Raw genomic sequence first — 23,534 nt, 5'->3', positions numbered from 1 at the left:
GGAGAAAACATTTGCAAACAATATATCTGAGAAGTCACTGATATCCAAAATAGGTAGGAAATACAACTCAATTGTAAACAAATAAGCTAATCAAAATAAGCAAAGCACTTGAATACATATTTTAAAAACAAAGAAATGGCCAACATGTATACGAAAAAACATTCAATATCTTTTCTTACAAGAAAAATGAGAATCAAAACCACAAGATTTTTGGGTTTTGGAGAAATTGGAACCTTTATGCCACAGTTGGTAGAAATCTACAATGGTATTGCTGCAGTATGCTGCAGTATGCAGTATGGCAGTTCTTCAAAATATTAACACTAGATCCACCAGCAATCTTGTTTCTTGTTTAGATATAAAAGAATCAAAATCAGAATCTTGAAGAGATATCTGTCTTCCTGTGGTCATTGCAGAATTATTCACAATTAATGACAAGGAAACAATCTACATGTCCATCAATAAATGAACAGATAAAGTGAAGGTTATATGTCTCAGAGTTCTTCAAAATGCCATGGAGAATGAACACTCTTTTTTACTTGCATTTTCTCATTAACGTTTTAAATTACTCTCATACATACAATGTAGTATTTTCATAAGAAAAAAAATCCTGTCAAATGCAACAAAAATGAACACAGAGGCTTTGAACACTAAGATAAGCCAATCAGAGCAGAACAAATACTACGTTATTCTACCTACGAGATGTCTATAAAATAATCAATCCCCTAGAAGCAGAAGGGAATGGTAGCTACTAGGGGTTCAGAAAGGAGGAAATTGGAAGTTACAATCAACATTACAAAGTTTTACTTATTCAAGATGAGTATGTTGTAGAGATCTGCTATGTATAGTATAACAGTTAATACTGTATTATATACTTAAAACTGTTAATAAAGTAGATATCATAGTAATTATTCTTATCACAGTTTTAGAAAAGAAATATTTATAAAATCTTGTGAAATCACTTGACATTCATGTAATTTTATACTTGAATTGATGGAATACTTCAAAATCTCTAGAAAAAAACTTAATGTTACTGTAATTTTTCATTTACAACAGTAATTTTCAAAAATTAATATAAAGTTCTTAGTAACTTTCCTGAATAGCACATAATAGTTTTACCTGTGTATTCAAGATGAAATCCTGCAGCAGAAACACTGATGTCAGATTGAAAATTCAGATATAAATTATTGGATGTGCTATTCAAAAGATGAGGTATGGTTGTTCCTGAAATGATAATTGAAAAGACAGGTAAAGGATAACATAATAATACCATAGTAAAGTTAAGTAATTTAACTGCTAATTAGCCAAAAGATTGTCACTAAAATTTTACTCAAGCTGCCTTTCAGGAAGTTTTTTTATAAAAACATTTCTCTTGGGTTGGCAATGTGGTGTAGTGGTAAAGCCGCTGCCTGCAACACAGGCAGCCCATATGGGTGCTGCTTCATGTCCAGGTTGCTCAGCTTCCCATTCAGCTCCTTGCTAAAGACCTAGGAAGAGCAGTGGACAATAACTCAAGTGTTTGGGCCTCTGCACTCACGTGAGAGACAAGGATGAAGCTCCTGGATTCTGATTTGACTTGGCTCAGCCCTGCCATTGTGGCCATCTGGGGAGCAAACCAGCAGACAGAACAGCTCTCTCTCTCTCTCTCTCTCTCTCTTTCTCTGTATTACCTTTTCTCTCTGTAACTCTGACTTTCAAATAAATCAATAAATCTTAAAAAAAAATTTCTCTTGGGGATCTGTGCTGTGACAGAGAAGGATAAGCCTCCTCCTACAGTGCTGGCATCCCACATGGGTGCCAGTTCAAGTTCCGGCTGCTCCACTTCTGATTCTGCTCCCTGTTGATGCGCCTGGGAAAGCAGTGAAAGATGGTCCAAGTACTTGAGCCCTTGTACCTACGTGAGAGATCTGGAGGAAGCTCCTGATTCCAGGCTTTGCGTAGGCCCAGCTCTGGCCATTGCAGCCATTTGGGAAGTGAACCAGTGGATGGAAGATCTCTCTCTCTCTCTCTCTGTCTCTTCCCCCTCTCTGTAACCCTGCCTCTCAAATAAATAAATCTTTGAAAAAAATTTTCTCTCATAATTGTCTTTCATTCCATACTTCATAAATATGGACATGTGAGATGACTTTAGATTGCTGCCTAAAAATAAATAGGAGGGCTGGAGCTGTGGCATAGTAGGTAAAGCCACCACCTGCAGTGCCAGAATCCCATATGGGTGCCAGTTTGAGTCCCGGCTGCTCTACTTCCAAGCCAGCTCTTTGCTATGGCTTTAGAAAGCAGTAGAAGATGGCCCAAGTCCTTGGGCCCATAAACCCATGTGCGAGACCTGGAAGAAGCTCTTGGCTCCTGGCTTGGCATCAGCCCAGCTCAGGCTGTTGTGGCCATCTGGGAAATGAACCAACAAATAGAAGACCTTTCTCTTTCTCCCCCTGCACCTCGCCTCTAACTCTCTGTAACTCTGCCTTTCAAATAAATAATTTTAAAAAGAGCAAAAAAGCTTGTAGAAGTCATAGCAGCAATTTTCCAAATCACCTAAAATAAATGTTTTGAATTTCATGTGAATCAATACTCCATACATGAGATAATAATAAACTTATTTTAAAATTTGCATGTGAATTAATGGTATAATAACATGATTTGGTCTTGATGAGGTAGTTAATTCATTTTATTAAAACTTAAATAAATTTATATGCTTACATTTATTTCATATATACATTTCTATACTATGTCAAATATTTTAATGTTTCTTATACTCTGAAAGCATGCAGTTGATTTAGCATGCAAAAATCTCAATTTTTTAAAAGATTTATTTATTTTTGGGAAGGCAAAGTTAGAGAGAGAGGCAGAGAGAGAGATCAATCTTATATCTGCTGGTTCACTCCCCAAATGGTTGCAATGGCCAGAGCCAGAAGCCAGGAGCTACTTCTGGGTCTTCCAAGCAAGTGCAGGGGCCAAAGCACTTTGGCCATCTTCTGTGACTTTCTGAGGCACATTATTAGCAGAGAGCTGAATGGGAAGTGGAGCAGCTAGGACTGAGCTGGTGCCAATATGAGATGCAGGCATGATAGTCAGCAGCTTTACTCACTACTTCACAGCTCTGAACCTAATCCCAATTTTGACTAGTGTTAACCTCTCAGCAAATGAATTATAATGATGTTCTAAGCTTCTTAAGTAAATCAATTTTATATTATCTAATCGTAACATATGAAAATATAAAATATTAGGGTTGGCGCTATGCAATAGCAGGTAAAGCCACCACCTACAGTGCTGGCATCCCATATGGGCACCAGCTCAAGACCCAGCTGTTTCAATTCTGATTCAGCTATCTGCTATGGCCTGGGAAAGCAATGGAAGATGGCCCAAGTGCTTGGGCCCCTAAACCCATATGGGAGACCCAGAGGAATCTCCTGGCTCCTGGCTCTGGCCATTGCAACCATTTGGGGAGTGAACCAGTGGATGGATGACCCCTCTCTCTCTCTGTCTCTGCCTCTCCGTAACTCTGATTTTCAAATAAATCTTAAAAATATAAAAAATACTAGCATGAATCAATTACTGTTTAATTATTTCCTATTGGGCAAATAATTCAAACATCTTAAAAGGACAAAGATTCAGATGACAAGCATGAAAACAATTGTCAATTCTAAGTTTTCAGACAAAGTTTAACAAGCACATGAGTTGACTGACATCACTTTTTATATAAATTTTTTTACACTAGCTTTGCATAACTTTGTGGACTTTTTCCTGATGTCTTCTCTGAAAAAATAGAAAGAAATCATTACAGAACATACTTATTGCTTTGTTTTTTTCTGATCTTACTTTGTTCTTAGTGTCCTAACTGCAGTCACAGAAGATAAGGATAATCAGAAACTAAAATGTTCACTCAGCCTGCGGTGAGTCTCTTATAGGACTTTTATGATGAAGAGCTCTGTTTCTGGAGTCATATCAGCTGGATCCCAGTGTTCTCCTACATTAACTATACAACCTCAAGAAACTTAAACTCTCCAAGTTTTAAACACTTACTCAGACTGTTAGAAAAATCAAGTAAGGAAATGGTAATAATCCTCACACAGAGATAGCACTTGGTAAAGAATAGTACTCATTTATCACTTTCATTATCATTATAGTCATTATTATGAAAGTATTACAACCAGCCATTATAAATAAAATATATTCAAAATTTTATGAGATTTTTCTAAGATATCTCAATCTATATTTAAAATTTGCTTTTGCCCAAACCAAATCACTCTTGCTCTAAATATTTATTTCCTTTCCTCATTGGTGATGCTGAAGAACTGGTTATCATACTGCATGGAAAAAATCTCTTTTTTAAAAAAAAATTATTTATTTATTTGAAAGAGTTACAGAGAGGCAGAAGTGTGTTTGTGTGTGGGGGGGGTGGTTTCCATCTGCTGATTCACTACCCAGTTGGCTGTAAGGGCCAGAGCTGTGCTGATCTGAAGCCGGGAGCCAGGAGCCTCCTTGAGGCCTCCCACATGGGTGCAGAGGCCCAAGGACTTGGGCCATTTTCCATTGCTTTCCCAGGCCATGGCAGAGAGCTGGATCAGAAGTGGAGCAGCCTAGACTTGAACTGGCACCTATATGGGATGCCAGTACTGCAGGTGACAGCTTTACCCACTATGCCACAGTTCTGACCCCGAAAAAAAAAATCTCTTAAAAGCTTAAAGCCATTAAATTTTTCAATATACTATGTCTGAAGTATATGGGTTAATAATTTAATTATGTTTGCATTTCCGGAGTTTAAAAAGAATAGAAAAATTATCAAAATAAAATGCCTGATTATAACTTCTCTGCATAGAAAGAGACTTTTAGGTGATTGCATAAGTTACCTTTAAAGCATCAACAACCTAACAGAAGGTATTAAAATAAGTCAATTTTGAATAAAATAACAAATTATACTACTTTATTTTGCATTTCCTTCTGGTCTTTTTACATGAGTTTATATGTGCGTGTGTGCATAACTGTTAATTTTCCATATTTTTTGATTTAATAGAAATAATTACATATTGTCTTTATTATCACATAAAAGTACCTATAATGCTTGCCATGTTGCCATATAGTCTATAATTATCTTAATGAATACATAGCATTTTATTGAGTGAACATACCATAATTACCAAGCAGACTATAATTTTTAACTATTATTCTTTTATTCTGTTTTTCTTTAAGGAAAGAAAAGTGCACATATATTCCTGAACCATAAATCAGTTGAAAATAGTATTGTGAACATAAAGGTATCAATAAATAGTTATAGAAATATGATCAGAACAAGAAGTATATATAGTAAGTTTATATAATAAGCTTTTAAGTAGAAATTTTGATACCACCTTTACAAGATTTACATTCCTAAACTTGTAATTTAATTTATTGTGCATGGTTTATAAAATGCAGCTGAAAACACCAAGTGGTTCAGGGAGCTCTTTAAAAAATATTTTTATATTCATAATTATATCTGCATCTAATTAAGTTCAGCTTTCTTAGTTACCTGAATAACTTCCAAGTCTTGGAGCATTATTGTCTCCTCCATCATAAAAGTCCAGAGAATCCCAATTATGTTCTGTAGCAAAGCTTATAACTTGCACCTGTGAAAAAATAATTATTGGTAAGGATATATATTTCCAAATAGAAAGATATACAATAGTATATTGATTCTCCAAGGAAGAGAGAACCCAAAGCCTGGACCACATCACTGTGGCTCTTCACAGATTTTAAAAGAACTGATCTTTGCTATTATGGAACTGGGCTATATGAGCTAAGCTTTTTTTTTTTTTTTTGACAGACAGAGTGGACAGTAGAGGGAGACAGAGAGAAAGGTCTTCCTTTTTGCCGTTGGTTCATCCTCCAATGGCCGCCGCAGCTGGCGCGCTGCGGCCGGCGCACCGCGCTGTTCTGATGGCAGGAGCCAGGTGCTTCTCCTGGTCTCCCATGGGGTGCAGGGCCCAAGCACTTGGGCCATCCTCCACTGCACTCCCTGGCCACAGCAGAGAGCTGGCCTGGAAGAGGGGCAACCGGGACAGAATCCGGCACCCCGACCGGGACTAGAACCCGGTGTGCTGGCACCGCAAGGCGGAGGATTATATGAGCTAAGTTTTGTAAAAGTATTATGGGGCACCTAGCAGGGCTCATTATGGGTACAACACGGAACATGTCTATCACTATTGCATTTTCTCTATTAAAAGCTTTAGTTGAGAGGCCGGCGCTGTGGCATAGCAGGTAAAGCTGCCACCCAAGTGCTAGCATCCCATATGGATTGTGATTTTGGCTGCTCCTTGTCAGATCCAGGTCTCTGCTAAGGCCTGGGAAAGCAGTGGAAGATGGTCCAACTCCTTAGGACCCTGAACCCATGTAGGAGACCCAAAAGAAGCTCCTGGCTCCTGGCTCAGCTCTGGCCTTTGTGGCCATTTGGGGAGTGAACCAGCAGATGGAAGCCCCCCTCAACCTCTGCCTCTCTGTAACTCTGCCTTCCAAATAAATAAATAAATAAATCTTTAAAAAAAATAAAGTTTTGGTGAGTCTATGAACCCCAATGCTATGTTGCAAACAGTTAACATTTAAGTTTTTGGAGTGTTAAGATTCTTATTATTTATTATATTTTTGTCACTGGTTGAAGCTATTAGGAAATAATCAGCTCTGTGGTCCACAGCATATGTGAATATATAAATGAAAAATACTCATTTTAAACCAGGCTTATTCCTGAATACATTTCTCCTTTCATTACACATTTTTTCTCATGTTTTTCTCTTCTTTTTACTTCAAATTTTTAACATAATCCCACATGAACATTTTTAATATTTTTGGTTTTGAGGATTTTAATAGGCCAAAATCAATCACCACAAACAATACTTTGTAGCTGCTTCAAATGCATTTTCTATAGATCATTTTTATGAATGAAGTCGAAACTAAACCACCCTGAACGTCCTGAAAGTTGAGAAGGAAAATTCTGGGGTGATATTGCTCATGTCTATTAGATTTTATTTAAAGAAAGGGGCATGTGTTACTTTGTTGCACATCACTTAGCACAGTTTGAGCTTTTGCAAGAACCCTCAGAACCCCCACAGCTGTGCATCTTATCTATTTTCTTCTTATTTACTAAATATTTTACAGTCTGAAAGCAGAAAAAAATGAAAACTGCACTAAAATAAATTTATTTTATCTAACTGATGTGCTTTGTAAATGTAGACACTGAACTCATTCACTAAAAATAATTTTAAAAATTTCATTCACTAAACATTTCTTATCTGCAAAATAGTCCATCACCATTCTTCTATTCAAGTGAATGTGTGCCTCTTTTCCAGGGGTGAGTGCCACATGGCAACAGATACCCTGCCTGTGAGATTGGCATTAGATCCAATGGCAACGTTCCAGAACAGGAAGAAAGCCAGAATTAAAGCTGTAGGATTATAATATAACTGCCACCTTAAACAATGATCAATTCTCTCTTCGTATTTGTATTTCCCTTTCCTTCAAATTAAGAGAAGAAAATATTGCATTCAGCTAAAAAAAAAAATGGAAACATTTATACAGGTGTTAACATTTGGGCTGAGAGCTTAAGGTATTGAGAGGTTTGCCACTGAAAGAAATTATTGACTTTTTAAAATTGTAGAGTAGTGAAGCCATGAGCTAAACTTAGGGAACCATCAGTAATGCAATTCAACAACATGGAGGGTATTTATATAGGAAATTTGCATGCAAAGTTAGAAAAAGCATAGAAAAATGAAAGAGTAGAGCTTAGTGCAAATTCACAGTAGGCCTTAAAGTACCTTGATTTGCTTGTTTCTGGCTCCCTCTATTGCTGGCATGTGACCCTAAAAATGCTATTAAACTCTGTGCATCAGAGTACACATATTAATCATCACAGTAAAGGTATCTAATTCATAGGTTTGTTGTTAGAATTTAATTATTGTATTTGTATACAGGGTTTGAAATAGTATACGGTATGTATTGAAGATTGAAGGAATTTTATCTGAGAGACTGAGAAAAAGACTCATAATAATTACATACTTGTTAAATCATACCACCAGTGTCCCACTGATGGCTTCCAAAGTAGGAGGAGAAACATCATCATGACTGTGCTATTTGAACAGTGCTCACTGGGGTGAAAATAACAAAAGTGAAAAGACAATGGGAATGTCCATTGAAGTAATATTTCAAAGTCTATGGCAGTGAGAAGTTATGAGAAGTTATGAGAGATTCAACTAAGTAAGAAACAGGAATAGTAGAAAGGAAGATCCAGATAATCAAATACTTTGCTATAGGGAAGTTACTAGATTTTGTGTGATTTGAATAGGAAGAGAAATGAAAGATAATATTTAAGAATGATTTATCTCCCCCCAAGTTATTCAGAGCATATAGGTGGCAAGAACAGAAATGTTACCTCCAAGTATACCTGTTACCTGGATGGGAGGAAGAAAATCTGTTTAATTCTGAATATATATGTATAGAAGGCTGAACAATGACTCCCAAAAATATCAGGTCCTATTCCCTACAGCCTGTAAACAGTGTAAGGAAAAAGTTTCTTTAGGATTTGATAAATTTAAAATGAATCTTGATGTGAATGGAAGGGGAGAGGGGGCGGGAAAGAGGAGGGTTGCGGGTGGGAGGGAAATTATGAGGGGGGAAGCCATTGTAATCCATAAGCTGTACTTTGGAAATTTATACTCATTAAATAAAAGTTAAAAAAAAAAGAGATAAAAAGATGAAGAGAGAAATTCAACACAGACAGAAGAGGAGAAGTCAATGTGACCACAAAAGGGGAAATTAGAGTAATGTAGCCAGAAGCCAAGGGATGCTTGCAGCCATTAGCAGTGGAAATACAAAAGAAAGGAATTCTCCAAAGCCTGGGATGGGAGGAGAGGTTCTGTCAGAGTCTTCATTTCAGCATGCTAAAATTTGTTTTGTACTTCTGGTCTCTAGTACTGTGAGAGGATAATTTTATTTATTGCTATAAATTTCATAGTGATCTTTTACATTAGCCACACAAATCTAATACAATTTGCCAATCATGGGCAATTATGGATTCTGTACAAATATAACCATTATTTGGCATAATACAATTGTAGAGTGTGAAGAAAGAAGAAATAGTAAGCTATGGCCAGATGTCTTTTAAGAGACTGAAGTAAATGAGAACCCACTGTGACAGAAAGTCAAAAGAGATCAATTAAAGATTTTGAAACAGGTAGTTACTAACACAGCCTTCTAAGGAACTTCACATTAGATGAAGCTATCCATCATGGCAATGGGAAATCTTTATGAGGTAATTAATTTCCAACCATTCATGCCAGGTGTCTATCACACAGATGCTCAGATTCCATTTACTTGGCTTGGAAGATGACATTAGCTCATCAAGATCATGCTATAAATTAACACAATTATATATTAAACATATTTTCTCCTACAGTTTATCACATAAACGTTGACTTTTTTCTTGATCATTGTGACTGTTACTGCTGAATGTATCCTTTCTGGAATTCATGTAACAAACTCCAGTAGAGAATGAAGTAAATAAATGAATCCCCACAAATAACTCATTAATATGATAAATTGGTGTATGTGTTAAGGTTATTTCTACAGATCATTCTATATTATTGTTATTTGCTCAGCACTCTTCCACTCTTCTTTCTGCCAATGGCTGTCTCATTTTTATTTTTTAATGTGTAATTAGTAAAATCTCAAATATAAGTCATTATGAAGATTCTGGGTGTGTGCGTGTATGTGTGTGTGTGTCTTATAAATGCCTGTGATTACTGATATGTCTAAAATTAGTATGCATGTAAGTAGTTAATTTAAAATACATGCTTAGTACTTTTTTACAGTGCTTAAATTTTAAAATCCAGTATGCTTAACATTCTATAAATTTGCTTAGTGTTTGGCTATACTCAAACTCTCTTTTCTAATGTATTAAACATTAAAAAAATACCATTCCGAGGTAAAAGATATTATACTATCTTTAATATGTATGCAGTTTTGGGTAGTGTTTGTCTAGAATAAATGAAATAAATGTAGTTTTCCCAAATACATATTATCAGTTCTCTCCATGCTAATGCAATAAAAGAGGCAAAACACCACTGCATTTGGAGGTACTTATTGATTCATTCTGAAAATGCTTACTGAGTATATATTTTCAGGCAATTTGCTTACTTCCAGAATAGACTTGGTCACTGTCCTCAGGAGCTCACAGATAATTATAAGCAATAAAATTTGATAGGTATAATTGAAGAAATTAAGGTGAGCTATGAGCATGTACAGCATGAGAACTTAGGCTTACCTCAAGTTCACAGAAGATCTTACATAGGGAACACAGTTAAGATAGAATTGGTGAATAAGATTAAGTCAAATAAATTGAGATCTTGGAGAGCACTGCAAGCAAAAGGATCAATATGCAGAAAGTTCCAGATGCAAGAGAAAGCCAGGTTTATTATAAAGAACTGAAGTAGTGAGAATAGACTAGGAAAGAATGAAAATAGAGCACCCAGATCTATGATCAACTGAACTGAAAGAGTTAAGAATATTGGGGACAACTGAGGTATTATAGGCAGTAAAGTAACTTAATTTTAGACTTAATTTTAGCAGGTTAACCTATTTGCTCCATGGATAATTGAATGGAGGAGACAGCAAGAATTTGAGACAGGAATGATGGCTACCGAATCTTGGGTGGGAAAAGAAAATGGACTTGCTTGAGAGATCTGTGAAAGATGGGCCCGACATACATTTTTGAGTAGAGAAGAAGACAGAAAAAAATTGACTTATGGCTTGTGCAATTGAATAGATGTCATTCTATAATATAGAACTTTTGGGGGACATCCACAATTTTGAAAAAAAATATTCATGGGGGCCTGCGCTATGGCACAATGGGTTAATCCTCCACCTGAGGCACTGGCATCCCATGTGGGCACCAGTTCTGGTCCCAGCTGCTCTTCTTCTGATCCAGCTTTCTGCTGTGGCCTGGGAAAGCAGTGGAAGATAGCACAAGTCCTTGAGCCCCTGTACCCACATAGGAGACTGAAAGAAGCTTCTGGCTCCTGGCTTCGGATTGACGCAGTTCTAGCCATTGTGACCATTTGGGGAGTGAACCAGTAGACAAAAGACCTCTCTCTCTCTCTCTCTCTCTCTCTCTCTCTCTCTCTCTCACTGTATGTATCTCTATCACTCAAATAAATAAAATCTTTAAAAAAAATAAAGAAAAAATATTCATGAAGCTAGTTTTGGAAAGATTGAATTTGGGACAGCTGGACATATGCTGTACAGTCTAGGAAGGAGATTTGGATGTAGGACTGAAAATCATGATTCATTTAGTCCTTCATTCAAAAAAATCCTTTCTTATTTTCTGTAGTGATTAAAGTCCTCAGCATCATCAGTACATTATAGTAACTGAAGCCATGAAAATAGACAAGGTGACAGAGAGGATGGTATAAAATGAACCAAAGGTCACAGGATCTCATCAACACTACTATTTGAATAATGCGTTGAACTAGAAGAAGAGGAGCCAACAATGTGGCTCAGTGGGTTAAAGTGACACCAGTATCCAATATGAGTGCTGGTTCTAGTCCTGACTGCTCTACTTCTGATCCAGCTCCCTGCTAATGTACCTGGGAAAGTAACATAAGATGGCCTATATACCTGGATGGACCACTGCACTCAGAAGGGAGAACCAGATGCAGTTCCAGGCTACTGGCTTTGACCTGGCCCAGCCATTGACTATTGTGACTATGTGGGGAGTCAGTCAGCGGATGGACATCTCTCTCTCTCTCTCTCTCTGTCTTTCAAACAAATAAATAAATATTTTTTTAAAAAGAAAGTTCATATAGAAGTTATATAAGTTAGAGCTATAAAAGTAGAAAATAAAAGAAAACTAAATCCAAGAAAATATTGGTATCACAGAGGAAAGAAAGGAAAGAAGTGATTTGGCAGTGTGGAGAAAATCAGCAGGATAGACAGCTGCTGACAGAACAAGCAATCTGAGCAATGCGATGGATCTAATCACACATAGATGTTCACCATGATATCAGCTCTATTAGGATATTGAGTGCTGAAGCCACGATGTCATTGTTCAATAATACAGCATGATAGCTGGAGAAAAAATTCAAGGGTTTTCATTATTTTATCATAGTTAGAAAAAAATAGCTTGATGTCAAGAAATAGATTCCTAATAACCTTCATGTATTCTGTACAACCCGGACATGGACATTAAAATCCTTGTTAGTTGTACTATATAGCATGACAAGATTATTTATCTCCGAATTGTACAAATTGGACATAAAATATATAGTACAGCTACCAGAACATAACATATATCCATTGTCTTTTGATGTCCATAAAAGTCTGAAAATATACAACTTCCATAGTTTCTCATTGGTTTATTGGCCTACTTTACACTTAATACCTGTCAGTAACTTTTTAAATTTTCTGGAAAATTATAGATATAATTGGAAAAAAAAGCTTTTTAAACTAAAATTTATGCTTCTATCTAATTCAAAGCATAGTGTCTTGGATACTTTTACTATAACTGCTATACATCTGAATTTCCTACAGAAAAACTTTAAGTATAAACCAGAAAAGTAAATGCTATTTTTATTAAAGGTAGAGCACAATTACCTTCCATTGTATATATATGCAGACTCAGTAGTAAAATGCCATCAATGCATCCAGAAACAACTTCAATAGAAAACAGAGTAACTGGTCAAATTGCTCTCCCCAAAATGATTACAATTAAATGAATATGGTAGACACTCTACTGCCTATGGAATACTAACTGTGTTCTTTGCTAACAGAAACCTGACTTAGTTAAATTAATTGAAACACATGTGCAACACAGGTGGCTTAGCTTCTTGCCTATTCCAGGTACTTGATATTGATTTGTTTGAGCTAAATAATTGTACATATTTTGCTGTTTCCAATGTATGGTTTAGGAACAGATATGGCTGCATTTTTAAAATATTTCTGTCTTGACTTCATTTTAAAATATTTCTATCCACTAGGTTGAAAGTCTGTAGGTTTCTTGAGAAATTTTTCAGAAGCAGTGAAAATGTACACAAAACAGGGGCATTCTTCTTTAGCTATTGGCCATTGCTATGTAAGGCTGCCATGACCAGATCTTTTGCCACTATCTTAAGCCCATGAAAAAGGAAGGCTCAGAATTTATACCAAGATACTGAGGATGGCAGAACAGAGAGATGGAAATTACCTCATTCTAGAATGACAAAAAAAAACAAATCTCTGAAATTATCAAAGCTAAATCATATCATTTCAAGATTTCATGTTATATGAAGCAACACATTTTTTATAATGCTTATTCTATTATTTTTTTGCTTTCTGTTACTTGAAGGTGAAATAAATGAATAAATACCTTTCCATTAAATTCAACCATGTCAGTCAAAAACTCTTGCTAAGCTTTTAGAAATAATGTTCATTCTCTTGTCTCTGAAAAGATTAACTTCAAACATACAATGCAAAGAAGAAAATTTTAAATATTCCTACTTGAATACCAGCTCCCTCTGGCACTGTGATCTTCCATACACAATTCAGATTGTTGTCATAAGGTTCAGGATATCCAGGAGACAAAATAGTCCCTTTGCGTTTAGTTAAAATTCCACCACAGGGCACTAAAAATAAAGCATTCCAAGAGAAGGAGTTAATTCTGATGCAAATGATTAAAATAAGAGAAAAGGTCAGAGAGAACATTTTAGACAGATACAAGACTGGAAAACAATATAAGTCATCCTGTTTGTAAGATTCAGAAGAACAATGAAAATCACGTCTGTCTATACCACAAAATTGTTTTAAAATAACGAGGCAGCATTTTTCAGTTGACCTTACAATGGTGTATCTAAAATTGCATGATACTTTACGTAATAATAGCCTATAATTTATATTACATGTGGATACTTCAAAAATTTCATGGAAAATGGAATTAAAAGTTTATTTTTGTGCACCAATTTTTGAACTCCATTCATAGTTTTTTCATGAATATTTTGCATGAATTTTTTAATACCCTTCATATTACAAAAACTATGATGACATTTGCCCTAAAATAGCTCTAATTTAGATATAGAAATTTTTGTTTGAAAATAATTGGCACATTCTTCCTCATGTATCCTTTGAAGAAAGAATAGCAGCATCCTTTGAAGAGTAATGATGATGACAGCAATTACGTTATGATCACAACTTTACGTATTTATATATCACACTGGGCACACTCCTAAGCATTTTATGTATTTTAACTCACTCAGCCTCCCCAAAGTCACTGATATGAATAATGAATAAACAGTCTCTCAATTCTTTAGTTGAGTAAACTCAATCATTAAGTTATTAAATGTCTCTCCCAAGATAACAGAGTAAGAGACAGAGCTGGGACTTGAATCCTGCATCCACGTGAGAGACTTGATGAGTCTCCTGACTTCTGGCTTTGGATCAGCCCAGGTCCAAATGTTGCAGCCATTTGGGGAGTGAATCAGTGCATGGTGGATCTCTCTCTCTCTCTCTCTCTCTCTGTATCTCTGCCTTTCAAATAAATAAAATAAATATTTAAAAAAATAGTTGTGTTACCTATTCTGAAGTCAATATAGGCTTCTTTGATTTTTAGAAGGTACTAATCAGAAAGTAAAATTTTCTTATCTACTAATAGTATCAGTTTGATTCTGGACATGGCTAAACTCACAACTTCCAAATACTAAGTGACACTGAAATTATCCAAAATACAGATACCTTATCTATGAAATGTTAATGTTATTGCTTAGAAAAGGCTTTTTTGAAAAAATAGAGATAATATACACAAAAAGCTAGCATATTACTTGGAATACAATGATTCAATAAATTTTATTTTTTATGACTATTTTAGGCAGTAACAGCCTTGTGCTACTGGGCATCTGTCCTAGTCTGAATATAATGGTGAGATGTAAAAACATATCTTTTATAATAATAGCTATTAAAAAGCAATTAGTCTTGTGCTACTTCCAAAGCCATATGCAAAAATTCAGTATAGTTTCTCCAAAACAGTGCTACAAACTTGTTTAATGATATAATAATGTACTTTATGGAAAGTCATTTTATTGTATTTTCTCATAAATCTGTAAGAAAATGGGTGGCAGGGGCTCAAGTATTTGTGCCACTTTCCTTTGCCTTCCCAAGCACACTAGGCATTGACTTAACCCACTGTGCCACTACACTGGCCCCAACATTATATGTTTACATATCACAAATTTCACCCATGTTGAACATGACATTAAATTTTAAAAGCTAATGTATTTGTATTTTTAAAAATTAGAGTTATTTTAAAATAGTTAAGACCAAATTATTAAACTGTTCCTCTATTGACCAAATATTGCTATTATTTATTGTGTTTAATTCAAAGGTACTTCAAACACTTCAAGGAACAATATAATTAAAATATGCTTATTTTGTTGCAAAAATTTTTTGAGATCCATGCATAGGTTTACTATAAAACAATTTTTTGTGAACTTTTAGAGGCCCCCGTGTGGCTTTCAAAACATTTCTGGCCTAAAATAAACATCCTTTAGTTCATCCCGTGCTGCTGCAAGTCATCCCCTTACTCCATTTCACTTCCATGCCTTCCATCAGGCTTTGGGCCTCACCACACTATTGAAACTACTATGAAAGTCATGAGGGCATTCTTCTAGCAACAAGATTGATTCTTGGCATTTCACTCAGTCTACGAGCAATTGTTTTCCAATGTCGATCATATCGTTTATCTTGAGCCTTTCTTCAACTGTCCACAGTCTACCATGCTGTTCCAATTTTCTCCTGTACGTAGACTACACTATTTATATCTGTTTTTGTAGCTCAGCTTCCTCCTTCTGATCCTTTACATGCTAAAGTACTGTGTGTCTAGGTCCCAAAGTATCTTTTTTTTTTTTCCAAAACACCAATTAATCATTATTTCATTACTACAACTAATGACCAAAGGAGGAAGTTTATTCTGGCTCATGGCTTTGGAGATTCACAGTCTAGGGCTGGCAGAACCCATTCATTCAGTGGATGGCAACAGTAGAATACTTGTGAAACTCACATGGTGAGCCAGGAAGCAGAGGGAGCAATTGGCTCAATTTACATTTTAAAACCAGCACTCCCATAAGAACTGTCCATTGAGAGCATGTCCCTAATAATCTGAGAACCTCCCAGTAGGCTCACCACCTATACACCATAATTAGAATAACTTAGCATGCTGTTGATACCGTAAACTTATGATTTTGGAATTTAACCCGATAAATGAGTTAGAAGGACAAATTATGTTCAAGCTCCATCAAAATCACTCAGTGATGACATCTATTTCCATGTCTTCTCTCTATTATGATTATTAATGTTTATCTCCAACCATGACTTCTGTCCTGAGTTGTATAATAATATGACTAATGAGTATCTCAAAATTACTATGGTCAAAACAATACTTCTGAAATTTTTCCCCATCTATACTCTCTTCCACCTCAGAAAATGTCACCACTATTCATCTAGTTCTTATGCCATAAACCTAAGTCCCATCTTACTATCTTTCTTACATTTAGTTTCACATTTACATGTATATTCAGCCAATAAAGATTTTCAGCTCTATCTTAAAAATATAACACAAAGCTTACTACTTCTCATAACTTGACCATAGTCTTCTAATCTAAATCACCATTATCTTTCCCCTTCACTAATATAAAAGGCTCTTAATCATTCTTACTGCTTCTACCCTATACTTCTACCCTATACCTCCTCCACTCACTCCAATGACTGAATTATAACACTCCCTAGTTGAATGAATTCCTACACTGAGTAGAGAAAATTCAAACTCCCCATAGTTTTCAGAACTGAATATGTAGTGGCTTCAGCTCTGCTTCCCTGAGTTCATCATCTTTGCCATCATTTACTCTGTTGTAGACATCTGGGATTCTTGCTGTGGTCTGTGCATGTCCAATATCCCTCTTCCCGACCACATACTTGCTCATCACTAAGACTTTTATGCATTACTCATTTCAGTATGATATAAAAACAACCATATCCACTAGCTGATGACTTCAAACTTGAATTCTTGCTTTCCTTTTTTCATAGCATGTACCACTGCATGCTATTTATTAATTAAATTTATTGATATGCTTGGTCTCCTTCTTCTAAAATGTCAACTCCATAAGGACAAAGATTTTATATTTTTATTAAAAAGTATATCATCAGTGCCAAAAAACTGTCTGGCACTTAGTCCCTATTCAATAATACTTGTTAAGTAAGGTACCGAAGCACTATATCTATTTGTTAAAAGTAGCCTCTGTATCATTTCTGTATCATTCTTATGTCCCACTATTTTCATAAACAAGACATCTGTCAAATTCTATTTCAATGATTTTTATTTTTTTTAAAAGATCTGTTTCATTTATTAGAAAGGCAGATTATAGAGGGGCAGAGGAGGGCCTGGAGAAAGATATTTTCTATCAACTGGTTAACCGCCCAGGCCAGGCTAAAGCCAGGATTCAGGAGCTCCATCCTGGGCTCTCATAAGGATGGCAGGGTCCCAAGTATTTGGGCCACTTTCTGCTGCTTTCACAGATACATTAGCTGATAGCTGGATCAGAAGTGTAACAGCCAGGATTGATGGTGAACCAGACAGAGTTCCAACCTGCTGCACCACAACACTGGCCCAGATAATTTTTATTCTTTTCACCAAAAAAAAATATAGAGATATTCCCAGACATGCATTACCACATACAGAATGTTTTACAAGCTTCTCTTCATACGTGTTCATTTGCCTCCCATTTTTAAAAGACATATGATAAATTTCCCTCTCATCAGTATGATACAATATAACATATTGATTAAAAAAACAGGCTTTAGAATCAGAAAGCCTAAGTTCAAATAATAATTCTGCTTTTGGCTGTGAACCATAGGGGTTTGATTATCTGTCAAAGAAATCTTATCTATCTCTGGGAGTTAATATTAAATTAGGCAATGCTTAATAGTGCTTTATACAAATGCTAATAATTACTATTTGTTATTATACTTAATAACTTTTTCATGGATGAGTGGATACGTGAATGAATGACTCAATAAGGGAGAGTTGAGATCCTGTATATAGTTCTTCATCAATTTCCTTCCCAGTCTAAGAGAAGATGAAATAGATAGGTGTTGCCATGGAGATTCTCTAAGTAATTCTTTCTGGGCCTCTAAAGGACTTTAAAAAACATACCTTGATAAGGGTGATGGGATAAGCAGTTAATTAAAGACTTTTTTGCCTAAAGGGGAGTAGGTAGGCCTTTTCAAAAGAGACCTCCCACAAACAAAAGTACTTATGCCTAAAGCCATATATTGTCAAAGCTATTAGTAGCTGCAGGGGATTATTTGAATCAGACTCTCTAAGGCAAGACAGCCTGGGGGGTTATAGGCTGGAGATTTTAAGAAATCTGAAATTTAAGGAGGTCAATTTAGAAGACAAAAGCTCAATCTTCAGCATAAGTTTTATTCAGTCTTATACTGTTCCAAGTACAGTTTTAATATAAAATATATATTTAATTATAATTTACCTAATAATACTATCCCATTACAGCTTTGTAGAAGATTATTAAATGTTATTTACACACAAATTGCTTAAATCTATGGATTCCACATTTTAGTATTTGACCATTTGAACTATAATCACAACTCATATATCACCTCTAATGATGCTGTCAGCAGTTAAGATTCAGTATGTCAGTACACAAAAAAACTCCTGAGTATCTTATTGTACTTTACTGTGATAGAAATAAAGAGAAAGTGTTGATAGCAGTAGTAAAATTGCAAAACTGAAAGAACATAATTGAAATTATAAACATTAGAAATGTAGAAAGCTGTGTTCTTTGATATTAATTGTATGCTTAGTTGGCTTAAGCTGTTAACAGAGCAGCTTGATTGAATATGGAAGCAGAGAAAACAATCATCCTGTATAAAATCTTGGCAGTAGATTGTCAAAGACTATATCTACACTGTTAAATGTAAATAGAGAATTGGTGTGCCTTCAGAACAGAAATCCACATATATTATATAAATATATATTGCTTCCATTTTACCTAAATGTATTCCCTACATTTCAGAAGAGTTTGAAACTTCAGATTTGTTAAGTCTAAGCAATCAAAATAAGAAAAGCATGACTACTTGGTAGGATACTGAAGTTGAAACACATGGATCCATCATAGGTTTGGGAGACAGGATAGAGTTGTTAGACTTCAATAAACATTCAGAAAGTTTCAACACTTACTTGCTAACATTCCATTCATTGAATGAAAGATAATTAAACACTTTTTATATGCCAGGTCCTCTTTCAGATGTGCATAAAATAATACATTGACAGGCAAATGACTGCCAATTAAAAAACAATTAACTATATATATTATGGTAAATTTTTCCTTTAAAAGAAGAGCAGAGTAAATGTATAGAGAGTGCATGGGAAAAGAGTGGCAGTAAATTGTTTTAGATAGGATAATCAAGTTTGAAAACCAGGTAGCTACTTGAATGATGTCACTAAACAAAAGATATCTAAGGAATGTATGCTCCATTCAATTGTATTTTATACAATAGGTATTGAAGTTGAACATAAATTAAAGAATGCTTTGATATCAACCTAAAAGATCTCTGTCCTTGATGCTCAGATTTGAATATGTAAGACAATAGGCCTTTCTTTTTTAGTATTTTAAGATACAATTATTTTTTCAGGATATTTGAAAAAGATATTTGAAAAGTAATATATTAAAATCTTAATAGTTAAAATATACATTTACATTCTTTTTTTCATTTATGTATAAATTAGTACTTGAAACAAACAGTAAAACACAAACTGAGCTATCTTCTCATTTAGATTCATCATCTTTTCATTTCTTGTCTCACACACTTCCCATATATCCTTCTGCTATAGTCAGCATTCTGGATTTACACATTTTACATGAAAGAATATTTTTAAATGACTTAATTACTTTAAAAATATTTTTAGGCCGGCACCACAGCTCACTAGGCTAATCCTCCATCTGTGGCACCAGCACCCCGGGTTCTAGTCCCAGTTGGGGCACCAGATTCTGTCCCAGTTGCTCCTCTTCCAGTCCAGCTCTCTGCTGTGGCCCCGGAAGGCAGTGGAGGATGGCCCAAGTGCTTGGGTCACCCACATGGGAGACCAGGAGGAAGCACCTGGCTCCTGGCCTCAGATCAGCATAGCACGCTGGCCACAATGCACCAGCCATAGCGGCCACTTAGGGGGTGAACCAATGGAAAAAGGAAGACCTTTCTCTCTTTCTCTCTCTCTCTCTCTCTCTCTTTCTTTCTCTCTCTCGCTCTCTCTCACTGTCTAACTCTGCCTGTCTATATATATATATATATATATATATTTAAAAGGTAACATGTTCTTTTCATGTGATCTTGAAGGAAACACAAGTCATCTGATATTTCCTATCTCTAAATTTCCTATCTCTAAATGTGTACTTTCAAACCATCTCTGTTCATTTGGGCTACTAGAACAAAATATCATAGATTGTGTAACTAAAAAGAATCTCAGAAATTTGTTGCTAGCATTATGGTGTATTGTGTTAAGACACCAATTGAAATCCCGGCATCCTATTTTGGAGTGCTGCTTCAAGTCTCAGCTGTTCTGCTTCTTATCCCACTTCCTGCTGCTCCCTCTGGAAAAGCAGTGGAAGAAGGTGCAATTGGTTGGGCCTCTGTAACCCATGTGGGATACCAGAATGAAGCTCTTGGGGTCTGGGCTATTGCTGTCCTTTGGGGAATGAATCAGCAGATGGAAGAGATTCATATTATCTCTCTCTCTCATTTGCTCACTTGCTCTGTCTCTCCCTTTTTCTGTCACTCTGCCATTCAAATACATTTAAAAATATTAAAGAGAGAGAGAGAGAAATTTCTTTCTCATTGTTTGGAAGGCTGGGACATTGAAGATCCCCATGAGTACTGGCAGATTCTATGTCTACTGAAATGCCATTTTTGATTCACAGATCCACTGTGTCCTCATGCAAAAGAGGTAAGTTACCTCTCTTAGAAATTTGCTATGCCATTTGATGAGGGGCACCTGATCATGTAATTTTTTCATCTTTGAAAGCCTCTTTCTCCTAATACCATCACCTTGGTGGTAAGAATTTCAATATATGAATCTAGGAGGAAACAAATATTAAAGCTCTAGCACTTGGGCTGTGCTGTGGTGCAGTAGGCTAAGCCTTCACCTGCAGTGCTTGCATCCCATATAGGCACAGGTTCAAGTCTGGGCATAGCTCTCTTGCTATGGCCTGGGATAGCAGCAGAAAGTTCTTGGGCCCCTGCACCCACATGGGAGAGCTGGAAGAAGCTCCTGGCTCCTGGTTTCAGATTGGCTCAGCTCCAGCCTTTGTGGCCATATGGAGAGTGAATTAACAGATGGAAGATCTCTCTATCTCTCCGTCCCTCTCTCTCTCTCTCACTGTAACTCTAACTCTCAAATAAATAAATGAAATCTTAAAAAAAAAAATACTATAGCATTTTACTCCTGACTTCGCAAATTCCTATCTCACAAGCAAAAAAAAAAAAAAAAAAAAAAAAAAAAAAAAAAGACATCAACAACAAAGCATTAATTCTGTCCTCTATAACACTAAATTCTTCATTTATTTCAGCATCAACTCAAAATTCTAAAGTTCAACATTTCAGCTAAATATAAAACCTGAAATGAGCGTGAGATTCAAAGATATACTGGTCCCACATTCCAGATCCTGGGCCACAGTTTGGACTCCAAAGCTCTGGGCAGCCTTGGGATGTGAGGTAGATCTGGGCAACAAAGACTCCTCTTTTGAAATCTGCACCCCAAGGACGGGGTCCTTTGTTGGGATTTCTAGAGTGGCTCAGGTGCTGAGCGAGGGATCTTCCATGGGGCAACCTGGAACATTTTGTGGTTTGGAAGCTGTCTGGGCAACTTGCAGCTGCAAGTACCTTACCTAGTCATTGCTAATTGTTTCCTGATTTTCATCAGCCAAAATGTTCTGCCCATCCCATCAGAGACCTGATTAAACACTCTGGGAACTTCTTGTATGTAAATTAGACTGCATAGATCCCTGATTGGCTCACAAGGAACATTCAAGTTTTCATTTATTAGCATACAAATGGATAAAATTGCTCATTTGAAACACATAAAAACCCCTGGACAATACCTCTTCAATGGCAACCCTCCTGGTTATCCAGAGCTTTTTTTTTCACTCAATAAATTTTCTTCAATTGCTCACTTTCCATTATCTGTTTGACTTATTCTTTGGAATGAGACAAGAGCCAAAGGAAAGGAGATATGCCTGTAATGCCAAGACTTCGTACCCTGGGTTTGTGACATGAACAGAAGTCCCAAAGATCTCTGAAATGTATTCAGAGTCATTCTTCCATTGTCTTCTTAGGATGGCTGAGTAATATCTCATGATTTTGATGAATAGCTTCTACATTCTGCTGAGACAGTTGATCCTATTAATCTCCTTACCAAATATTGGTTGGCTACAATCTTTTTTAAAAAAATTGTAATTTTGAAAGGCATAGTTACAGAGAGAAGAAGAAATAGAAACAGACTGATTTTCCATTGGCTGGTTCGCTCCCAAAAATGGCTGCAACAGCCAGGGCTGGACCACTCGAAAGCCAGGAGCCAAGAACTCCATCCGGGACTCCCAGGTGGGTGGCAGGGGCCCAAGTACTTGGGCCTTCTTCTGCTGTTTTCCCAGGCACATTAGCAGAGTGCTGGATTGGAGGTGGAATAGCCAGGACTTGAATTGGTGCTTGTAAGGGATGCTGGTATCCCAGGCTGTGGCACCACAACAAAAAAACCCTTAGGCACACTCTTACGACAGCCCTTCTCATTTTGTCATGTACTGATAGGCTGATAATTTTATAACTTTTTAAATTCTGTTTCCCTTTTGACTAAAAACCCCATCTTTAAATCCTTCTCTCTTTTTACATTTTACTATAGGCAATGAGGAAGGCCCAGCCACACTTCCAATACTTTGTTTAGGTATTGCCTTCGTCAAATATCTCATTTCATTATTAATAATTCTATCTTCCACAAAACACTCAAATATGAACACGATTCTGCCAAGTTTTTTACATTTCATAACAAGGACAATCTTCTCCATTGTCAAATAACATTTTCCTGATTTCTGTCATAAACATCAAACCAATTTTCTGTTCATCACTCCAAGAAGGTAGAGGCTTTCCCTGTAGCATGCTTCTCTTTGTTCTGAGATTTCATCACAATTACCTCTTTAGTGCCTTCCTAGCTCTTCCTGGTTCATAGTATTTTCTGTGTCCTCAGATGTCAGATGGAATGCACTATCTACCTAGGGTTTCTTTTATAAGGACACTATTTCCATTCATGAGGGTTTTGCCCTCATGTCCCCATCATCTCCCAGTTGCCTTGACTCCTAATACCAACACAGGAGTTTGAAGGGAAAAGAACATTCAGGCCACAGTGCAAACCAATGCAAAATCAAAGGCAGTCTTTTCTACTTAAAGACTCTCCATGGATATAGTAACAAACAGCATAGGGAAATATAGATAGCTGGTCCTCT

The 23,534-nt window shown here is 36.2% G+C and overlaps 1 protein-coding gene across 2 annotated transcripts in view; it reads right to left on the bottom strand.

Annotated features, from left to right (window-relative positions):
* CSMD3 (CUB and Sushi multiple domains 3) overlaps positions 1 to 23,534 on the bottom strand; it is a 1,267,615-nt gene that overhangs the window by 171,435 nt on the left and 1,072,646 nt on the right. For both annotated transcript variants that reach the window (XM_062189471.1, XM_062189472.1), the window contains 3 exons: positions 13,489 to 13,613; positions 5,501 to 5,597; positions 1,117 to 1,221 (listed from right to left, as the gene is read on the bottom strand). In XM_062189471.1, the coding sequence (XP_062045455.1) occupies positions 1,117 to 1,221; positions 5,501 to 5,597; positions 13,489 to 13,613 (327 nt within the window). The remainder of the gene's footprint in view (positions 1 to 1,116; positions 1,222 to 5,500; positions 5,598 to 13,488; positions 13,614 to 23,534) is intronic.

This window comes from Lepus europaeus, chromosome 4, assembly GCF_033115175.1.
Source record: "Lepus europaeus isolate LE1 chromosome 4, mLepTim1.pri, whole genome shotgun sequence".
Taxonomy (NCBI): domain Eukaryota; kingdom Metazoa; phylum Chordata; class Mammalia; order Lagomorpha; family Leporidae; genus Lepus; species Lepus europaeus.
Note: the sequence above shows the minus strand (reverse complement) of the source record. Positions and strands in the feature narration are given on the sequence as shown.